Source organism: Melanotaenia boesemani, chromosome 15 (assembly GCF_017639745.1).
Source record: "Melanotaenia boesemani isolate fMelBoe1 chromosome 15, fMelBoe1.pri, whole genome shotgun sequence".
NCBI classification, from domain to species: Eukaryota; Metazoa; Chordata; class Actinopteri; order Atheriniformes; family Melanotaeniidae; genus Melanotaenia; species Melanotaenia boesemani.
In genome coordinates this window covers 13,378,635-13,402,391 of record NC_055696.1, presented here as the reverse complement: position 1 = coordinate 13,402,391, position 23,757 = coordinate 13,378,635, and the positions used below count along the sequence as shown (strand labels likewise).

At 36.7% G+C, this 23,757-nt stretch overlaps 2 protein-coding genes across 2 annotated transcripts in view; one reads left to right on the top strand and one right to left on the bottom strand.

The window, feature by feature from the left end:
- Positions 1-3,009: 3,009 nt before the first annotated feature.
- On the bottom strand, positions 3,010-10,360 carry LOC121654457 (claudin-3-like). Its single transcript, XM_042008610.1, has 2 exons — positions 9,576-10,360; positions 3,010-4,373 (listed from the first exon to the last, which is right to left on the bottom strand). Exons 1-2 carry the CDS (start codon positions 10,126-10,128, stop codon positions 3,787-3,789), a joined length of 1,140 nt encoding a protein of 379 aa, XP_041864544.1. The 5' UTR covers positions 10,129-10,360; the 3' UTR covers positions 3,010-3,786.
- Positions 10,361-21,222: 10,862 nt separating this feature from the next.
- LOC121654613 overlaps positions 21,223-23,757 on the top strand; it is a 3,004-nt gene continuing 469 nt past the window's right edge. Inside the window, exons 1-2 of the mRNA XM_042008829.1 lie at positions 21,223-22,059; positions 23,408-23,757. The exon at positions 23,408-23,757 is cut by the window's right edge and continues 469 nt beyond it. Coding sequence (XP_041864763.1) covers positions 21,400-22,059; positions 23,408-23,757 — 1,010 coding nt within the window. The 5' untranslated portion in view covers positions 21,223-21,399. The remainder of the gene's footprint in view (positions 22,060-23,407) is intronic.

Genomic DNA, 23,757 nt, shown 5'->3' with positions numbered 1-23,757 from the left:
CAATTTCTTTTAATATGAGGTCTTTATTTGACCCTTTAATTAAATGTAACAAAAAAATTTACATTTTTTGGGGGGGATATCTACCATTTATTACCATACTTTAAAAATATTATAATATGGTTTTCTGCTTCTGGGTATCTATTAGGGGACAGTATCAGATTGTGTTCAACATAATTTTGAACAAAGTTTATACCATAAACAGAAGCAAAATATCTCAGAAACTCTATGTAACAGATATGTCACGTCAGACTCTTATGGATCTGTAAAATGTATTTTCATTGTGGATTTTATCTCTAGAATTTGTGACAAATAACAATACAATATGTCTATAATGTGACATAACCTTGATTGCCAGCTGTCATGCTTGTTTTTCCAGTATTAGCACACTGTTCAAAGTGATGTTAAAATGATGCAGAAGTTGTAATAGGAAGTGCATTTCAATGACTGATGAGAGGTAAAGAATGCACAAAGTGCATTTGCTTGAATTTTGAACACTTTACAACAAATCTCATAGAATATATTTATTAAGCCTTTATTTGTAGAAGAATAAATAAATAAATAAACAGTAAAAAATTAATATTTAAACTAATTAGTTTATGAAACATCACAATTTACAGTTAATGAAATGGAACAAGTAACTATTTTAGTGTTAACTTGGTAACATGAATCATGCAGAATATCAGACATGGTGGCATTAAATGCTCAGATGAAAATTTAGTCAATTTTTCAATAAAATTAAGTCACTTTTAGTTTATTATGTAATCAAGAAATTTATTGTGACTAATTTGCAGACTTTCTGAAGACATTGGTCAAATTCCAGTCAGTGACCCTCCTCCATCTAATCATATTAAAGGGGTTTGGTAAAGTGTGTTGTATTAAGTGTGCATGTCTAATTGTTTGTAACTAGTGAGTAAAAGACTGGAGAAATGTTTGCTGATAAAATATCTTTGGTTCAATTACTAACAGATAAGGCTGTAAATTGTTGTGACTTGAAGGTTCAAGATACAGGCGTGACCTGCAGTATTTCCCAGTACTGCATTAATTATACTGATACTGACAACTCAGCTCTTCTTATCTAGGTTTCAGTCTTGCTTATGATGTACCTCACAGTGGAAAAATATATATATTTGAATTCTGAATATTATACATACACGCACACACACACACACACACACACACACACACACACACACATATGTATATATATATATATATATATAGATATATATACATATGTGTGTGTATTGTGAAATACATTCCCAGTATTATGTTGTTAAACAAAACTATCAGTAAGGGAGTATTTACCAGATTTAATAGTGCACAAACGCTGCCATGACCTTCACCCAGGAGACCAGAGTTCACCACCTGACCAAGACAATACGAGGAAAAGATCACGGCTTCCCTTAAAATAGATCCTCTTGTGTTTACTTCATGTTTGAAGTCCCTGTTACCTAGTTACAGGTTGCAAGTTGGCATAAAGTACACCTCACACTAACATACATTAAGTTGTGGTCATGACTGCTACTGCTTTTTATTTTAAATGCTTTGACAAGTGTTTATTTCCTGTCTTATCTGTCCATGAACAAATTTTATCAACTCAAAAACAGTGCAGCCAGAACAGATCCTCAAATCGTACAGGTGTGTGTTTAAAAATGGTCTAGTTAAAAATGTGTTCACATATACTGTCTTCTTTGAAACTCCACTTGCAAAATACATTCCTCTTCTCATTGCCCTAATCCTAACTATTGCTAACTGAATGTCCAACCAAGCTGTAAGCTAATTCTAACCATATAGAGATATAGTTACTAATCAAAATAGCTGTCTAGGCCACACAAAGCACACACTGAAGCAATGAAGATCTGCTAATCACTGACTTCAGTAACAAATCATTACCAGTGGGTAAAAACATGAACACAAAGCAGGGGTGAAGCACTTGGTTTTTGGCGGTTAGAACTGATCTCTGTAAGATTTTAATTGATTTTGTTTGATAAGCAGTGAAGACAGAGGGCTTGTATGGATGGGAGGGAAGGAAGACTAGCTCAGAGGATTTGATAGATGAGAACTTAAAAGATGAAAAAGAACTTGGCTTTGTCATTTCTTTGTCCCAAAATCTAGCTTTTAATTCAAAATTGTGCACAAAAAACATGGACTGGCTTACATTTACTTAGCAAAATAAACGGTGTATTTCCACCACTTCCTACATGATATTTATAAAAACGTTTGTAAAGATCATGTGCATTATTAGCACATTCATACGTAATATCTCACAGACAAAACCAGTGCAAATGCTCACTTAGAAACTTTATTAACTGTAACAATAGTGATATTGCATGACTGCAAACATTTATAAGAAGTTGCAAATAGTCATAAAATGTGCTATAATGTCAGAAAGAGTTACCCCTCATGGGTCAGCTGCCATGTGAGATGGCCACATATGCCATCACCAATTTTGTCTTTTTGTCAGCTGATTTTCATCTTTAGTTATAGTGCAGCCACTGGTAGCAGGCTTTTAAACTTTGATCCCTTTGTGACAGCCCTACAAAACCACCAGCACCTGCCACGCCTGGATAAACCGGTACATGAATCTAACGCACCTGCAGGCTAAACAAAGAAATCCAGCTCCTAAAGCCCATCCCCACCTTTAGCCTCTTTAAACTGTTTGATTTGGCCTTGTCCTTATTTTCTTTAGTGGGGCATGCTTTGTGAAGAACCGCCTGTAGTGTTTCTGTGCTCTAAAAAAAATGATGAAACGTTTTCTTTTAAGCAAAAAAACCTTTATTGAAATCTTCAACACATACATAATCTTAATCATACAGCTCCCAAAACTGTTTACGCAGAAAATCATGAGAAACTTTACAAAAAACATATCTAAAATAGTTCGACAGCACCTCATGATTTGGAAACAAATGAGTTACAGCATCAGTAGTTACCCTCCATCAGGGGGGATGTCAGACACACACAATGAAGAGCTCCTTTGAGCATTTGTTTGATAAACAGAGGACCACATGCTGTTTTAAAATGTAAAATAATAGAAAAAGATACCCCAAATCAAACAAATATACATTATATATATAAAAATTTAAACATGCAAATATGATAGAATACATTACAATTACATTACCTTACAAAATAAACTAAGAAATAAACTCACATAAGGACAAAAAAGAGTCTGACTTTGGCTGCCAGCTAAACTAAAACAGCCATTTCTGTCATCCAACAGTGAAACTGTGTGGAGGAAAACAAAACATGGTCATGTCAGCAATCCACCTTTAGTTTCAGTCTCAGCAGAAACTCTCCTAAGCAAATATCACATGCAAAACACACACACACACACACACACACAGACTCACACACGAAACAATCATGCAACCAAATCCATGTAAAATGAGAGCTGGCTCTTCCTCGTCACTGTCAGACACAGCATTTTAACAGCAAGTTTCAATGAAACATGACACCATACAGCTGGCCAACAAAAACAAAAGCAGGTGTTTTTGGTATTACATGAAATGTCTAGGATAAATGTTTTGTTTGCTAAAATATTTCGAAAGAATAAAGTTGCTGAAAAGTAGGCACTCATATTCATATTTTGGAAATGGAGCTGTTCTGTGTTAGTGAAAAACAAAGCAGAACGATCAGTATTTGTACAAATATCTTCATCTCGGAGTCGTTTAGAGGGTTTCACCCTGTGGTTTCAGACAGCAACACACATCGATACACAAACACACACAAACAGCAGACATAGTCATTTAACTCTACTTTTCATGATCTTTTTTTTTTAAAAGTTGTTTAAACATAATCCTTCCTGTCATATCCTCCACCTGCGCTGGTGCTGCGTGGGGCAGAGTAGGCCATCTTTGGTGGCTTGTACTTCTTCTCTTTTGGTGGGCAGCGGGTGCACAGCACTGCCCCACCAATCAGGAGCAAGGCGGCTGCTCCCCAGCCAATGTAGAGTGATGCCCCAATCTCCCGTCTCTGTGCGTCGGTGAGGAGGGGATTGTAGAAATCTTGAATAATGACAGTGGCACTCCAGGAGACAGGGATGAGGACCAGAAGACTGGAAAGGATAAAGAAGACCCCAGAGATGATCATCACTTTGGCTTTGGACGGCTCATCTTCGATGCAGTTGGTGCACTTGGCTCCAACGATGGAGATCATAACCCCCAGAATCCCAAGTATAATGGCAACAACCGTCATTGCTCTGGAAGCCTGCAGGTCTTGAGGCAAAGCCAGTATTGAGTCATAGATTTTGCACTGCATCTGCCCGGTGCTCTGCATGACACAGTTCATCCACAAACCCTCCCAGATGGTCTGAGCAGTGACAATGTTGGCTCCAATGAAGGCTGTGACCCTCCACATAGGCAAAGCGCATGTCACTATTGTCAAGATAAATCCAAATAATCCAAGGCTAATAGCCAGAATCTCCATACCCATCGACATGTTGGCTCTTTGTCTGGGGAAAAAAACAGAATTTAAACAGAAAAAGAAACAAAGCCTTTCGGATCACAGCCAGAAGTCTCCTGCTCTACTGCTGAGGAGTATGTTGAGCTAGAGCACCTGTGAGAGGATATGATGTGGCTATAGGATGCTGCTACAGAAACAAGAGATCCTTTATATCTTATGGGAGCAAGGAGGAGTCTCATGGTAAATGATGTCAGCAGGAGGCTGTGTTCACTCACACATACTGTCGATACCAACACACACTCACACGCACACAAAAACACCGCCTGTGCACGTACTGTAGAACAAGGGAGAAGAACAGTGGAAAAAGATCTAATAGTGTCAGGGTGGGGGTAAAATGACTCCTGACTTCCAAGAAAAATCAACACTTGACTAAAGCACCTGTTTTCTTCAAGGAATTGAAACCACCTTGATGTGAATGTTTATACCTGATTATTGAGTGAGTCTGGAGTGTTGTATAAAGTTGACAACATTATAATGAAGTGTGACCATACAACTCAGTGTAAAGAGAAGCAGAAGTTCTACCGAAAACAACTTGATTAGTTCCTTAACCTTTAATGCTAACTTTTATGCAGAGGTGGTAACAAAGAAGTTACTTTTGCATTTGGCTACAAATAGAAAGTTTTGTTTTGAGCAAACAAGTAAAGACAAGTATTACAAAACACCCACATTACATTTTGTTCTTATCTTTTGTCCCTTCTGGTTCTGTTTGTGTGTGTGTCTTTTAAGCTATACTTCACTAAGCACTGAATTTACAAGGAGAGCGTTTGATTTTTTTTACAGTTTCCTCAACTACAACCTATAAAAAGTTAGGATTCAGTGGTAGGAAAATCATTCCAAAGCTTTGCTAGATACTGGAATAACTGCACTAAGAGCAAATATATGAGCATAGAGAAAACATAATAGGCCAGTCCAGAAACACCTTCAGCATACAGACTGTGTGACTATTCTTCTCAGTATCGTTTACACACTGACAAAACATCACAAACGTCATAGAGTATCCTGTGAACAAGGAAAAATGCTCTTCTTGTAAATTCAGTGCTTGGAGAAGTTTAGTTTACCGATGCACAAATTACTGTAAAAAATTACCATTTGGTTCATTTTGTGGCAGGCAAACCAACAGTAGTGTATCATAGATGATGTGTAAGACCCCTGACCCCAGCAAAGGGTCTGCTGTCTTTGAATCTTTCTGTCTTTTTAACTGCTGTTAACCCTATAACCTTAGATATGGTCAAATTGGTCCCTGTATGTCCCCTATTGTTGTCTGCAAGCACATAGCTTGCAACTTCTGAGGACGTGCAGAAACAATGCTAAAAATATGTGAGGTAGCCACGATAAACATGCATACAGGTGAATAAAGCATGTATATTCTCTGCCCTGTTCAATGTTGTGTTATTGACGGTTATTATCATAGTAGGTGAATAATAGGTGAAACCATGATATACATACATTTGTTGGGGGTGTCACCAATTCAAGTATTTTTGTAATGTTAGGTTATACTTGTAGGTTACTTAAATATTTCCATTTTGTTATTGTTCTCCAGTACAATAAGCTGATGACTTAGGCCACATGTGTGTATGCACTCAGACTATAAATAAAACACACTTTTATCATTTAATAACTAATATAAAATATAAAATAGCTACCACTAGTTATTACTGGCTATAATGAGATGAGACTTTATTGCTCCTCAAAGGGGAAATTTACAATCTTGTCAGCAGCATATAAAATAGCAAATTTAAACATCTTTACTACCTGTAACATTTAATCCTTATATACTTTAAGGGTCAAATTTTGACCCGTTTTTGACAATTAACAGCATTAAAACTACCCTAAACAATATTTGTTCAACCACTTTCAATTTGCAAGTGTTCCTGCTATTTTCAAATGCTATAAAAATATATTCAAATCACTAAAGCTTTTATGTTTTTATACCTTTAAAGAAACGGAACATGAAAAAGCATACTTCTGACTTTCTAAAACATTTATTTAGGATTAATCAAACATTTATCAATGTTAAATCTTTAGTCCGGTTTAAAATGAACTGGGACCATACTGCAAAAGTATAACAATTTATTAGTAAGAGAGAGAAACAGCTTTACTAATATAGTGCATATAATTTCACCAATAGGGGCTAATGTATAAAGTATAGTGTATATTTTGCAGAATTAAAGTATGCTATGCACACCTTTGGTACTTTTAGTGTGGTTTGATGAGGTTTTCTTAGTACAGTATACTGTATATTATTTCTAGGCTTACATTATGTTATTTCACTTCAGCAGGTGCTTCATGTTACATTAAAATAATACTCCTTGGATAGTGAGACACATTTATTCAGTGTTGAGGAGTAGAAAGTGTTCCGGTGTTGCAACAACAAACTGCTCTTCTGACAGAACTGAAACTCATTTGATTATTCAAAACAGAAAAAGTGGTGTCCGTTGAACAAGTTAGACTCTGAACAGATAGGACCGCCTCTTATATATAATATCAGTCTACAGGGCAAGATGTGCTTTAAAACATGTTACTAAGATTTTTTTGTACTGTTTTTGTATTTGTTTTAAAGCAATGTGTGATTTTTATCTGTCATTTTAAAGTAATTATTCCACATTTTAAAAACAATTAATCAAAACAATTTGTGATAAAGAATAATTCACATCACTTTCCAAATAAGAACACAAAACGGTCTATGAATAATTTAGAAGCTGTGATATACTTACCATCCTTGAATATGTGTTATTTAAAGTCTGTGACATGCATAAATATATTCCAACAGTCTTTTATATATATATATATATATAATTTTGTGCCTAAAAGACAGCATTTAGATGAGGGGAAAAATGGCATATTAAAAACAGAATTTTTAAATGTAATCTTACATTACATTACTGTGCTGTCCTCCACACAACCCATGTGTTTTGACAGCACCTCCTCACCAGGAGGAGGTGCTAGAAACCAGTTTAAATTGCTTAATAAAAACATCAGGACAAATACCAACATGAAACTTCCCAGTTGTTAACTTAGATGAAAAATATTTAGTTTAAAGCTCTAAATAGGAGTAGATTTTACATTATATGCTTTATTGTCTACAAATAAAAATGTATTTGGTGGCAAAATCCATTTTTTGTTAAAAGAAAAGATTGTTAACTTTAAGTCTGACTGAGCACAGAAATAAAATTATATGTTGATATTTTTGTTGCTTTTTGTGATTTGGGATGAATGGAAGTGATTGTGTAATATTGACTCATACTGATCGCTGGCTCCTAAATCAAATCCAGAAGAGACCAGGTAGTTAAAACATTGTTAATGATCGTGGTAACATCCTGACATTTAAGCTTAACATTTTATTCAGATCATTATTTTCTTCCACTGAGTAGAATAAACAGATGATTTTCCCCCTCAGCTATTGGACAACCTAACTTGGATCAGGGTCAGTCTCACTCATTTCTGTTTAACGCTTGTTTTTCAGTTGAATGTTAAATGATCTGTTCATCATTTTGAGACTCAAATGAAGTTAACTTGTTAAGTTGGGTTTGGGAGCAGGGCCACACCTCCACCACACCTCTAATCACCTGGTGAGTATTCTTATATATGGTTCACTTCCTTGGTTTCGTTTTTGTCTTGCTCTCTATTCTTACATATCCCTGTCTATCATCCATTCAGCCTTGCCTCCTATCCTCCGTCATCCATTCAGACATTCTTCCCATCCACCTCCCTCTCCCTCATCTCTTTGTCCAACCTCCCTCTGTCTGTCCTTTTGTCCGTTTACCCTCCCTTTTCTTCCTTGTCCTTTACATCCCTTCTAACTTCTTCCATTCCTCTATCATTATTTGTACCACCTCCCCTTCTTTTCCAGCTACCATCTAATGAAGTCCTAAAAAGCAAGGTTTGCTGACATCCTGAGACAGCAGCTCCATCCTGAGTCCCCTCCACCCTGCTTGCCATCATGACACCTTAGATTATTTTAAACCTTCATCAATTCATCAAATTTATTGTTGTGGCATCGTCCTTGCTCATAAAACTAAGATTAATCAAACAAACACAATGTTTTACAGTAGAAATTCTGGTTACTTTATTCTTCATGTTAATTAAATCATTAACTGTAGATCTACGAACAGTTCCACTCTGCATATACAATGTGTTAAAACTCTCAGGAAATATGTGCCAAAGTAAAGGCAAAGAAAATATACGTCTCACAAAAGAAAAACACATAAAAGCTTCAACTGTTTTTACAAAGAGAAGTCTCAACACAGCAATTAAAAACTAAAACATGATTAAAATTAAACCAATGAAACTGTTTACATATTGCTCAACCAAATATTGATTTTACATGACTTCCTTAATTTGTTTTACACTCAGTCCTCTATTTTGACCTTCCTGTGTTGCTGAGCTGCAATATCTCTAACATCTGTGACTCAGCCAATCTCCTCCCTTTTTATAAAGACATCAAGAAAAATATGACAAAAAACTCATTCAAGATACAAGTGTAACTGTGTACTTTGAGAGCCTGATGAAATGTACACACTTATCACTGCTATCACCCACACAACAACAAACATCCGCAATGGATCCATGTTATGAGTAAGAATAAATATATTTAAAAAAGAGGAAATGTGTCCTTGCTGAGTTCTGGAAATAAAACACATTTTTAAACATCTTTTATCACATTCAGTCTTTTGTCTTTATAAATATGATCATCATTTCCACTGATCATTTCAGACCCAATGGTAACGCATAAACAGTCTCATCAACCAACAGTAAAACTCCTTTAGATCTTTTCAGAAGTTTATAATATTTTTACACATATTTATGGTCTTATATAAGCATATAAGCAAAAGCCCTCAATGTCTGCCCTTCTGCTCTTTTCTTGTGAACAACTAATTCTAGTTAAACCACTTTTATTATTGTACAGGTATGAAAGTGTACAAATGGGAAATACGTAAATATGACACAAAAAGAGCTGAATCCTTTTTTGTCTCTCGTTGGTCTTGTCCTCGTCTCTCAAACATAGTCTTTTCTGGTGTATGAGCTTTGAGCCGTGGACCTTGGGGCAGCAGAGTATGCTATGCGACTTTGGGGATGGATGCTGTACCTCATTGTTTTCTCTTCCTTTGGAGGACAACTGCAGCAAAGAATGCCCCCCCCAATCAGAAGCAGGGCCGTGGCGGCCCATCCCAGATACAGTGATGCCCCGATCTCCATCTTCTGGCCAGAGGGAATGATTGGACTGTAGAACTCAATAATGATGGTGTGTGCCGACCAGGAAACAGGCACCAGCTGTGCCAGAGCTGCTGTGATGAAGCCTGCTCCAGATGAGATCATCACCCTGGCTTTAACCCCTTCTTCCTCGATGCAGTTGGTGCACTTCGCTCCCAACATGGAAATGAGGAGTGCTACCACTCCCAAGATGATGGCAATGATGGTGAGTGCCCTGGCAGCCTGGAGGTCCTGAGGCAGTGCCAGCATGGAGTCGTAGACCTTACACTGCATCTGCCCTGTGCTCTGGACCACACAACTCATCCACAGACCTTCCCAGTACACCTGAGCGGTGACGATGTTGGCACCGATGAAGGCAGTGACCCTCCACATAGGCAGGGCACAGCTGACCACACTCAGCAGCCAGCCCAGCAAGGACAGTGAAATGCCAGTCAGCTCAAGTCCCAAAGATCCCATGATGCAACCTTTTATACGTCCTTTCTGTCTTCTGAAGGAAAGCTTGAATTTGTCCTTTTTAAAAATAAAAGTAGCTGCCCACCCTTTTTAATTTATCCGTAAACTCCTTTTTGTTAATTCTTGTTTCCACCAGATACACCTCCTCCTAAAGTTGTAGCTGCTTTACCTTCTGCAGAATCCAGAAAAGCTGCCGTCATGAGCTTCCTGCTCACTCGCCTGTAAAAATGCTCTCAAGGGGTTGCTGAACCTGTAAATCATTTTATAAGCATCTAGTCTGGACCTCCTACTGTTGGAGATAACTTCAAACCAAGCCAATCCGGTGAGTTCTAGTTCCTGGCCTCTTTTACCGCCTGGGCGTGTTGGTGGTGTTTTTAGCTCTTTTTCAAATGAGCGTTTTTATGATTTAACCTTTTGCCCATGGTAACTCTAGGTGTGCCTGTTTTACTGCTGTCAGAAGGTAATGAGTGACCAGGACAGACCTTGTTATGCGGTTGATAGGTAACCATATGTGATTCTAACAGATGCACAAACAAACTTTATAAAAGATGTGTGTATTCAGTGTGTGTTTACACGGGCTGGGAATGTTTCAGGGGAAATAGAAGAAGATAAAAAATAAATTCAGAATGTTTTACTCTGAACAATCTTATCTTTTTTCTGCTTCTGTTTTAGTTTCTGTTCGGTAATTTGTCTCACTATGTCATCTTTTTACAGCCTTCCCCATATTATGATGTTACAGTTTTTATAGGAGAAACATGTATCATCTTCACTTCACAATTTTAGTTAATAACAAACCAGGAGCATCTAAAATGTATTTTATAGATGTTTAACATTGGTTTCTGTGTTCCAGCTATTTTTTATCTTTAAAGTATTTTTTGTTCAGGAGAATAAGCTGCAGTGTAAAAGCTGAAATTTGAAAGCACAAGCACATATACACATCAGCTTCAGCAGTAGGATACCAAGACAGACATAGATTAGTTTTTGGAAAATTCATTTTCTTTTCAAAGATTTACAAATGGTTAAACTCAACAAAAGTTAAGAAAAATTACACCACACTGGAAATGTCTTTGGGTTCACATTTAAAGGGCCACAAAGAAAATTAAAAAAAAAGGAGCACAAAGCAAAATTAGGTTTGCTATTGTGCGCTGCATGTAGACCAAAACAAAATGTGTCAAGAGCCACACCTCCCTCTACTTCTTCCGCTTCCTCCACCTCCAACTCGTCTCATTTGCAAACAAATTTGTTCAGTGCAAACACACTGAGCAAAACAATATCACCATTTTGTGGAACATGTCGAAGTAACTTAACGTTTATGTTGTTACTTACTGTCCAGGAGAAGAGCTAGCTCCGAGTCAAATTGTGGCCTCTTTAGCTTTTGCAATGTGATTTATAGTTTTAATATATTCTTTTAGTTTGGCCGTTAGGTAACCAGGATCTATGCACCGAGCCAGTGACCCCATTTTGGTTAAATAAGTTCCAGCAAAGAGTGTCATGTTTCTTTAAAGCCCTTTATTAAACTGAGATTTGCAGGTCTTTAGTCATATGGATTCCAAGATACTTCACTGAGGGTTTTATAGGAATATTGTAAGCTTCTGGGAGCTCAGTGTCATGTATTGCCGTCAATTCACATTTCTGGAAACTTATTGTTAAAGCTGATGCTTTGGAAAATATAACAATTAATTCAAGAACACATGGGATTTGTTCCAGATATTTTAGGAAGATGGTGGTGCCACCAACTAGCTGACTAATTATGATTTGGTCATCAAACAGTCTGTTTTTGTGTTTTAGAATTTTTTCTTTTTATTAGAGTGGCCATTAATTCTGTTGCTAAAATGAAGAGAAACATGGAGATGTTAAATCCTTGTTTTACACCTCTGTTATTGGTAAAATACATAGAGGTACTGTGGAAGTGCTAGAAAATTTGGTTTGGTCCAAAACCATAAATATGTAAAACTTTGAAAAGGAACTTATGTTCTAATATATCAAAAGTCTTGTAAAAAGTCCAGGAATTAAATGAAATCTCTATCCTTAACCCAGTCCCCATACTCAAGTAAATCCTCCGCCAGTCTGAAATGATTGTGTATAAATCTTTTGCTCAGAAAACTAGTTTGTAACTCAGTAATTATATCTCTTAGACCTTTCTTTAGTCTGTTAGTGTAGATACGCGGCAATAATTTTTAGTTGAAGTTCAACAGATAAGTCGGATGGTGTCTTTTCCTGGTATTGGTATAGAAGTTATGATACCCTGATTCATACTTTCTGGAAGCGAGTGGTTACAGATAATCCCTTCAAAAACATGAAATAGAAAGTCTCTAAAACATTCCCAGAAATGCCTGTAAAAGTTGGCAGTTACGCCATCCGGGCCTGGAGATTGCTCAGTTTTCAAGCACATGATAGCATCATCAAGCTCTTATACGAATGTTTTTATCACAGTTTCCCTGAAATCTTCAGCGATTTGTGGAATAAGGTCTTTGATTTGACACAGCAGAAGGTTGAAGTCTTGGGCTGAAAAGGACGAGCAGTAGAGGTTTTGATAGAATCAGCTGATTTCTTTTTCAATTAGTTTTTGGTTTGTGTACTCTGTGTCATCAATGTTAAGGGATTTTATCGAGCTTTGTTGTTACTGCTACATATTCTCCAATCTGAAAAAGTATGCAGAATTTCTCTCCGTCCTCAATCCATTTTGTCCTCATTCTGATGAAAGCACCACAGCCTTTTTTCATAAATGCTGTCTAATTTAAATTGTAGGGCTGAAAGGTTGACTTTTCCAGTATCCGTTAATGTTTAACACAGATTCTTTAACTATTCTTTCTTCTTCCAGGTAATTGAGTTTTAAAAGGTTTTTGCTGAAAGATATGGAACTCATATTTTTTTATTTCAGGTCTTCCCAGTAACCTCTGTGTCTCATATTATCAGGTGTAGTAGACAGATTAATGCTACAGTAATCAGTAAAGTGTTGGAGAAATATGACCAGTAATCTATTTTATATCTGCTGGAGGCATCTGAGTTATGTCAGGTAAACTGTTTCTCATTAGGGTGCTTTTCTTTTTGGATCAATAAGTCCAAGGCTGTTACAGAAACCAGGTAAAATACAATTTGAATAGGGGTTCAAACTTTTTTGGGGTGTGTCTATCAAGACCTTTGTCCATGACTATGTTCCAATCCCCAACTATTAAGATGTGATCAGTGGAGAATCTCCAAAAAAGATGTTAGGTTTATCTTCTATAATTGTGAGAAAATCTTTATTTTTTGACACGTTACAGTATCTGAAAACATTACCTAGAATCATTAGAGTCATCAATATGTAATACAGAAATAATTCAATGATCTGCTGCTGTGTTTTGTTGATACCATCTTCCCTGGAAAGTTATTTAACGAGACTGCCAGCAACTGCTGATTCGGATTTGAGTACATTATCCTGTCTCCTCCAAAATTTTTCATCACTGTGATTTGAGTGGGTTTGTTTGTCCAGTTTGTTTAACTGGGCTTAAGGCAAGCCCCTGAGAATTTTAAAGTTGCCCTTAATAAAATGACATGTAGAATAACAACTTTACAACAACATGTTTTTTCTTTTACTTTACCCTCATTTCTAATCCCTCATCAATGAAGTAAAACAACAAGAGTGCACGTGGGAAAACAGTGCTACAACTGGTGCTACTTTGAGTTATAAACAAGTATTCAAGGTAAACATATAATTTGAGTTTTGAAGCAGAGAGGCATAATGCATAATCATGAAGACCATTGTTTCAGAAACTTTGATCACAAGGCCATCAATCACTGCGACATGACCTCTGTAGAAGGCCACCTTACCCTGAGATCTGGCACGTAACAAAATTTTTGCCTCTGTTCCTCTCTTTCCTGTCTTGAATAAAAGCGAAGGCCTTGTACTTCACACACCGATGAATCCTTCGCCACTTGACAAACTGTGTCCTGGTGGCATGTTTGTGTGAACTGTTTGATGATCTAACGGCTTCTTCCCTCTTCTTTTCTCCCCACATTGTGGCTTGTGTCAATCACATCTTCAATTTGGTCTGTCAATTGCGGTAAAATCTTTGAGAGAAGCTTTTAAACTTTTACTCTAAGATTTTCTCCTTGTTTTTTGAGGCCTCAGGATCCTTCTGCATTTATATCATTCTGATTCCAAAAGTATTTCTTTCGGGTCGATTTTCTTTTTTTTGACAGTGGTGAACTCCTGCTCGAGGCTTTCCATTTTAGACTTACATTCAGCAATATCAAATGAGTTTTGTTCAACTCTTTGCGTGACGAGGGCAAACATTTCTGAATTTTCTTTCAAATGATCTGCAAAGCCATCCACTTTGCTTTTCAGATTTTCAGCTAAAGAGACTTTGTTGGAGTTGTGTTCAGTTGTTGTCTCATACTGGAGGCACTTCTTAATGTGTCCACCAGTGTTAGAGCTAGCAACAGCAGCGTAGTTATGCATCTCTAGCTTGGTAGCGGTGTTAGCATTAGCACTCTTCAAAGCAGACATTCATCAAAACCTCTTATTTTGTTGCAACATGAGAGCATAGATGTGTGGTTCTTCCTTTAAGGCAGAACAGTTTGTTAAGGGCAGGTTTTTGAACTATTTTGGGGCACCGTGGATGGAGCTCAGAAATGCATGTGTGCCCACTTCTCTATCTTGCCCAGAAGTAATTTGGGTCCGTTTTCACAATGCATAGCTATCCATCGATTAATGCAGAAAACGGAGCAATATAACCAGAAATCACAGGGTCAGTGCTGAGCAGAATAGCTGACGTACTACCAGTGAAAGAAACAAGCCAGGAAAAAAAAAAGGAACAAGCTAGAGAAGACAATACTTTGGGCACTATGTAGGGAGTAGGGTGCACATTCGGACACAACCAAGGACAACTGTGGAAAAATGAACAATGTTTGAAGAAATGCTATGTGAATATGTCAGGCATGTTTGGCGGTTGGAAACAACTTTATAGCAGTGCATTACCACCGCTAGCCAATGTATACAACTGACATTGGATCGTGAAAGTGAGCTCTGAGCTAATTTGCAAGATTATAGTAAACAGTACCCTCACAATATTATACAGCAAAATTTACGGGAATTTTACAAAGTCCCACAAATTTAATGTCAGCAGCATCTATGTATCGTTCCACAACATTTTATCTGAAACACTAGCTGCGTTGAAATTCTGACTTCATGCAAATTACATTTCCTCCAACAGTGAAAGAAAAAAAAGCGAGTTTAGAAAAATATCCCTATAACAGTATTCTCTGTTTCTTTGAACTCACACACAAACAAATTGCATCTTTCTTGGACATCCAGACCTAAAATCAACCAGTTTTCCAAACCCGGCATTAAAATCCTGGTTGCTGTTTTCTGGGCTTTATAGAATTCAGTTGTGAATTTGATATTTGTAGCTTTTTGTGTAAAATATTATTTAAGCAATCTGAATGAAACAGTTTGGCTTAAAATGAGTCTAAATTTAACTGAAAATATTCATGGCCGACGGTGGGCAATGCTAAAATGATGTCTAGTGCTCAGTGGGTAATTCACATACTGGCTTATGTGAGTTGGTATTTAGACATTTCTTACATGTACAACTGTTAAAGCAGCTGTAATAAAGTGTATAAACCTTAAACCATGTGCATATGAGTCATTGTGTATATGAGTCATTTCACAAACATGCTTTCCAGTTCAGAGACAATCTTGCAAGCTTTGCATTTTTCTTTACAGTGACTAATTACATCATAAAAAGCAATGCAATCTCATGACAAACTGTAAAATACGTCAGTCCATGGAAAAACATGTCAGTTTCACAATAGAACGGCAGTGGGATTTGAGCAAACACACTGGATTTGAGAAATAACCATTACCAGACAAATAGGAATATATGTACTATGTGTACAGTTTATCTTCCAAACCACCACTTGGGTTCAGCAATGAGATGGGACTCACAAGTCAAATTTCCTTTGTCAAATAAAAGAAGCAGGGCTTTCAGGGAGAGGCGTCTTTAAAAACAGGAAGTGGAACAGTTTGAGATAGCAATGAGGAGCATCCCAAAGAGCCTGTGTGACATCTATAAGGGCTCCTTAGATTTTGGACAACCCTGAAAATGATTAACAGACTGGTTTCTTTTGTCAATGACACCTAATTGGCTCTATTATGTGTTTTAACACATTTGTCTATTTAAATACTGCAGTTCTTGCTGGTGCAGTCAGAATAGGAAATGCTTTCATCTTGCATATGTGAACACTTTATCACACTTTAATTATTTTTCAACATTCAACTAAAGAAAGGCTAACTACAATAAGATTAAGTCTTATAAAAAGGCAATCCAATGAAATTATGTATTTAGCAAAGAAACAATATATTGCTAACTCAAATGCCATCTTTTTGACCTGCTTGGAAAATTGTTTTTTATTTTAAAATCACGCAAATAATGCTATAAAGACCAGTATATATGCAAAGCCGGAATTAGTATCTTAGATGCCAACATCTTTTTACATGACCTTCTTGTTTGTGGATGCATGAAACTGCAGTTTAACAAGCAGTTTGTGAAACAAGTTGATTATTAACTAAGGCAAAGTATCAAATAATACAAACATGGTCCTTAAAATTGTCAGCAGGTTCTAATAAAATACTGCAAAAATATGTAGTGCTGTTCCGTAGTTACAGTACACACTTGTGTTATAATCAGAGTATGACTTTGGATGCTATTTAAAAATTCTTCCAACAACTTAAAGTTACCTTCTGTCTTACTTTAAACTCAGTAGGCTTATTATAAAAGCAAAACACTTCCTAAACCTGCTCATCTACTCCATTCAGTATCAAAGTAATTGTCTCTGTATTACTCATCGAAGCTGTTGTTGAGAAAAGTGAAGTCATCTTTCTTAATTGCAGGTCTGCTGAAACTCTCAGCAGTTTTAAACCAGGGTTAAAAACTTCTCTCTTTGATGCCTTTTATCAAAACAACTGTTAATTCCTCACATTTTTATTTATTTTCTTTTCTGTTTTAATTTGATTTATTTTATGTCTTTTTAAAGTTTGTTTTTAATGCACTTGTTATTGCTTGAGTTGCAGAATCATGAATAATTATGGCAGATTTTATTCAACAAAAAAGCTCAAAGCCTTGAGGCTTTTCATGTCTTATTGTATAGTTCACTCTAAATTTTTACAAAATGAACATCATGGTATGTTAAAGAATTTTAAAAACTATTTACAATATCTTACTTTTGTTTTTCTTTATATTATTAAATAAAATTAATTATTAATGCAAATAGTCCTGGTAGTTCATAAGGATTAATGTCTCTATTTTTGTGTCATTTTAGCAATTAAACATTTAATAATTAATTGTATTTAATGTATTGAGTGAATGATTCACTCTTGTAAATTCAATGTTGGGAAAAGGCTTTTTGAAAAAGACATGTTATCATTGTGTGAAAACAGTTCTTACATGAAAAGTGTGTTTCATTGGGAAAGACAAGTTCTTGTTTGTGTGTCATAAGACAAATGACGTCCTACATTCTTTCATTTTTAACATGCAGAGGATTAGCAGCACCTTAGTTTTGTCCAGTGGCTGAGAGCTTAGCAGCCACAAATACTGGCTAATGTACCTTGCAGTTTATGATTTACTTATTAAACTCAGCAGACCAGATTTCTTTAGAAAGGAAAAATGTGATGGCTTCTCTGACTTGACTGTTTCACTCTTCAGTCATGTGATTTACTCTCACAGGTCATAACTACAATTCAAAAGTCTAAATGAGCACAACACCTCTGTGACTTGAATCATGATTAGTAGACATAATCAGGGTGGAAACAGGTTACGTGTCGGCTTGTTGTTGTTACAAGATCATGGATCACGACACATTAACATTCATTAACATTTCAGCGTATGCCACTGAAGCAGCATTTTACCAATAAATAGTCCCAACAGATATTTTCTCTGGTACAAAAACTTGCTCAGAGGCAGGTTTCACCAGATAGTCTGCCAGAATTGATAATTGAGTTTATAGCTGAAGGATTATTAATTTTTCTGTGGATTTCTTAGAATAAGCATGCTCTTTGCTCTCCAGCTGTATCAAAACATATAACGGATGTGGGAGCATTATATCATCATGCATAGTAACTAAAGCCTTATCTATGTGGTTAAGTGCCTATAAAAATTGAGATAGTACGTGCAGAAGTGAGAACTGTAATCTTGAAATAAGGGCACAGAACATATAGGGCACATAATGTAGGTCTAACCTGAAAATGTAAGCAGGTCAAGCTTCAGGATAAATGATAACACTGATCTGATTTTTGACCCACAGGATGATTCATTTGAGCAAAAAGCAGGACAGCACTGGGAGATAAAGGTTTACTGTGGTGTTTTAATAAAAATTAATGGAGCTTACAATGATATCTGTGGGTTCATCATGATCTCCTCAGCATAAATGTCTGAAAATAGTTTTTAAAGACTGCTAAATACTTTTGAAGGGGATGATTTTTAAAATGATGAATCAGCATTTCAAGAAGACATAAAAAAGTATTTTTTTTCCTGGTGGTTTATTATAATATTTAAAGGAAGTTCCACCTCCACACTGCACAACATTAAAATACTGTTTTTGAATTATTTATTGGTAATAATGAGCCAGTAGTATAATATAATTCCAGTTGTATTTTGCTGGTTTTATATTACACATCTTTACAACAGATTTTTATACATGTACAATGATTAGAAAGTTTACACAAAGATCTCCGTGAACAAGCACGAAACTTTAATAACTTCTTTAGAAACTCAAACAACTCCCTTTAATTTTATTAATGATATATTTGCCACTTTATCTGGATGAGATTAGTTAGTGGCAGTAAAATATATACTGGTGGCCTGATGGCCTCATGGGCATGTAACAGGAAAACTTTATATTCATTCCCGCACTCTTACGCATTTAACCCAGAATATTACATCTTGGTTGCTTTCACAGGAACATGGGGATTTCCACTGGCAGCATTAATAAGGTCACATGTTTGTGGCAGCTCTTTAGACCACAGAATCAGTTAAAAAGTTTAAAAAACTTTAACTAAACCTTAAATTTAATGGCTGCTTAGAGATTGATTTACACAAGAGTCTTAGTGAAAAGCTTTGTGGCTGGTGCTAAACTTTCACAATCATCCAAACATCTTCTTCTCTTTGTAGTTAAGTTTTAATGTTTGTCACGTGATTTTGATGAAAATGTAACAGATCAAAACAAACTGCATGAGAAAAAACAAAATTTTGTTCAATTTAAGATTTATTTTCAGTTCAAGCTTTTTAAAAATACTTCTGTTTCTGATCATTTAGAGCTTAAATTCCTTCTGATTCTCCCTTCAAGAGATGTGACTACTTTTAAACATGTCCTCTAGTAAATGCACACTTACACAGACACAGTAGGATAACAGAAATGTGTTGAAAGTGCTGCCTCCCTTTGGTCAGAGCAGAGCAAAGCAGACAGGTAAGTCAAACTAAAAGGGATTTGAGCAATTTCTTCTTCCATGTCATTTTTATACATTTAAAAGCCACAAATCTGCCAGATATGCTGGCCATTTGCTCTTCGCCAAACTGAAAGCTCCTTGTTGCTGTTTGGAACAGCATGTACTGAATGTACAACACCCAACCCAAACTAATTTCACACGAACTTCAAACTCTTCTCCTGTGGTCCTCTGTGGATAAAACAGTGCTGTAGTTTCTCACTTCCTTCGGACAATCAGCCTTCAGTCTTATTCAAAGAGCGCACACACAGCCTCTCTCAACTCTAACCTCAGTAGTCAGTTCAAACGTTCTTTTCTTTTTTTTTTTTTTTTTTAACTTACTTGTTTTGATTACAATAAATCTTGTTTTCTCTTTTATATATGTACAACCCCAAATCCAAAAAAGTTGGTTTGCTACATAAAATGTAAATAGAATGAAATAATTTGCAAATATCAATTTTTTTGGGATTCTTAAAGTGACAAAAAGACTTGAAGTATATTTTACTGCTGCATGTGTTCAATTTCATGAACTCGCTGACCTCAAGAGAGTCAATAATAAATTCACATTTATGTCTGATGAAACTTGGCAAGATCAACTTATGTTAATGTTTCGCTGTACTAACCCTTCCATGTGAAATAAATGAGGTTGAAATTTCAAGGCAGAGCTTCTTTTCCATATGTGGAAAGATTTGCATGATGGGGTGATAGTTTGCATATACGTTTCAGAAGAGACATGCAGTCTTCTCTATGATAAAAGATAAAACTATGAAAAAGATAATGAGAACAACTCTGAACCTACCTGCATCATTTAATTATCTAAATCATAATAAAGAACATGATCACAAGTAAGTCACTTTTATATAGAGTCAATGCAAGTGTTTTAAATTTAGAAAAAAAGTAAGAACAATTCTCTGATCTTCTGATATATTCTCAATATAATGTGAAATATGTTAACACTAATTTGAAATAAGTCAACAGAAAGAGCCATCTTTAAATTTTGAATCAGATACATACACCAGCTTTTAGTTCTGAAAGCCCTCTTTCACTAACTTGAACAAAAACTATTTTGACTAGAACGAAGCAAACAAGGGGAGGATCTGTAGCCTGATATCAATTACACATGTAAAGTAGTAAATCCTGCTGAACCTGCTAAACATCCTGGAGAATTAGTTCCATACAGCTGAGTAAGGAAGGATGCAGCATAGCAGTCATGGCTTTTGAATGTGTTTTTCAACAAAGTTACGGCGCACTACCATATATGGGGAGTGTAAGGTTTCCGTCAGAGACGTTATAATTTGAATGAGACTGAGTCATCTCTTCTTAAGTGCATTACTCCACCCACCTGCCATTAAGGTGAAACTGGGGGAGGAGATGAGGGATAAAAAATAAGAAAAATATATATTAACACACACTATCACAATTTGAATAGGATGATTAAAATCAGTTGGAGTTTTGTGTCTTGCTATGCATAGAGGTACATACAAAGGAGGTTCACAGGTTGTCATTAATGAGACCGATTGGCTGGGGGAGGGTAAATGAGTTGTGTTCCTGTGGAGTATGGGGGTGGACCTTCAGACCAGCGACTGATGACTCAGTGCTGCATTTACTCATGGCCCCTCCTTCTTCAAGCTTATGTACCTGCTCTCCTCTGATTCCCCACCCTTTCAGCAAACCCATCTGACAACTGGGGAATAGAAGAAGACAAACAATCTACAGGCCTGCTGCTTCTTCAAAACAAGGACTGCAGAGAACGATTTTAAGACACAGCAGAAAACAAGAAGAGGTTTCATCCATCAAAAAACCATCCATCAACCATGGTGTCTACAGGATTTCAAATTCTTGGTACAGCTTTGGGGATTTTGGGCTGGATTGGTGTCATCATCGTGTGTGCCCTGCCGATGTGGAGGGTCACTGCTTTTATTGGCAGCAACATCGTCACCTCGCAGATAAACTGGGAGGGGATCTGGATGAGCTGTGTGGTCCAGAGCACAGGCCAAATGCAGTGTAAAGTCTATGACTCCATGTTGGCCCTCACCTCTGACCTCCAGGCAGCTCGGGCCCTCACCGTCATCTCCATCGTGGTGGGCATCATGGGTATCCTGCTCGCCGTAGCTGGAGGAAATTGCACTAACTGTGTGCCGGACCCAACATCAAAATCCAAGGTGGGCGTTGCATCTGGGGTTGTTTTTATCATAGCTGGAGTCCTCTGCCTCATCCCTGTCTGCTGGACGGCCCACAGCATTATAACAGACTTCTACAGCCAGTTTGTGGTCAGTGCTCAGAAAAGAGAGCTGGGTGCCTCGCTTTACATTGGTTGGGGCGCATCTGCTTTGATGTTGATTGGAGGGGGGATGCTCTGTAGTAACTGCCCTCCAAAAGATGAAGACTCCTACACCGCAAAGTACAAAGCAGCCAAATCTGAGGCATCAGTGGGCAGATCTGAAATCTCAAAACCAGCGTCTGGAAGAGACTTTGTCTGAAACAGCTTGAGTCAAATTTACATCGACAGATGAATTGATGATCCCGGCCTGTGAGGGTTGATGTTTTAGGGTGTAACTTCATAAGAAAAAAGTTAGTTCTGCTCAGAGTGTTTCAAGCAAGAAATGATCCACACCCTAAATTCAAAATCAACTGTAAATGTTTATTTCTTGTCTGTGTGGTTGTTGAACGTTATATGAATATTAGTGAATCCTTGTCTTGATGGTGAAATGATAGTATAACTCCTTTCAATATCTAAGTTATCTCTGTTAGGTGCATCTGGATTTTTTATGACCCAAGTGTATAAGATGCATTGTGTTAGACTCGTACTATAAATAAAGTTTTATTGTTTACAGTTCTGACATCATTATTTCTTCTCTTTATTCTGTAACAAATGTGTTTCAGCATAAGTCTTTCAATGGTCGAAAAATTAACTAATAATTATTGGATTTTACATCTTTTACTGACCTTTATTGTGTTTGCTTTTCTTTTTCTACTTATTTAGTGTACATTCACTAATAAACCAAAACAAGATCCATTAAAAAATATACCCTCAGAGCATCTGAGAAGCATTGACTTTCTTGTTGATCCGGTTTAGGAGTGGCAGGAAGAAAGGTGACTGCAAACCTTCCTTTGTCAAACTGTGAGTCTTGTTGCAAAGGCATTTGGACTTTATATGGACTTTGTAGGACAATTTTTAACTTGTTAAGAGATCAAATGATAATTTACTGAGGAAATATTCTGATCCCTTGTTTGAGGTTATCTTGCTAATCTTTATTAAAGGTTTTCCTAAATGGAGGTAATAGATTAGCAATGATCCTAACTGTAAATAGAAATAGGAAGTAGCTAATTTAAGTAACTGATTAATTAAATTATATATACATATACATACACACACAGACACACATACATATACATATATATATATATTGTTTTGAAGAATATATATATATATATATATATATATATATATATATATATATATATATATATAATATGTAATATGTTTTATACATTTATTATGTTAAACACACCAAAAACTGGAAGAAAACAAAGTGTTTGTGTTTTCAAGGCTTGATCTGAAATTTGTGTGTATGTGTGTGTGTGTGTGTGTGTGTGTGTGTGTGTGTGTGTGTGTGTGTGTGTGTATTTGAACACATTTGGGATCTGGAGCCATTGTTCCCAGTCTTGAAGCCTTGCTTGAGGTAACAAAGCTTGTATGTATGGACACAATGAACAAGGGTTGAGGATATCAGGTCTCAGCTTTCCCTCTTTGTCATGGAAGACAGAAACTCCACCCTGAAAGTCTGAATAGCAACTGGAAGCAGTTTCTTTCTCCATCAGAGCAGCACAAATCCATCCATGAGCAGGTGCAACTACAAAGCTTGTAAAACCAAAAAACCAGTAACAGCTGGAGTAGACTTTACGCTTTCAGAACTAAATAATCCTCAAGAAGATCATTGTCAGGGCCACCCTCCACTTTCTTCAAGTTTCCTGCACAGACGTCCTGGTTGCAATTGCTTGGCCATGGCTTCTCAGGGCCTCCAGATCCTAGGTGTTCTGCTGGCTTTCATTGGCTGGCTGGGCGCCATCATCACTTGCGCTTTGCCCATGTGGAGAGTCACTGCTTTCGTTGGGGCAAACATCGTTACAGCCCAGGTGATCTGGGAGGGCTTGTGGATGACCTGTGTGGT

Coding starts and splice junctions, on each gene's coding strand:
- LOC121654457 (XM_042008610.1), bottom strand. CDS start 10,128: ATGGGATCTTTGGGACTTGAGCTGACTGGCATTTCACTGTCCTTGCTG. Junction 4,374..9,575: donor GGGCATTCTTTGCTGCAGTT/GTCCTCCAAAGG, acceptor TCTTGACAATAG/TGACATGCGCTTTGCCTATG.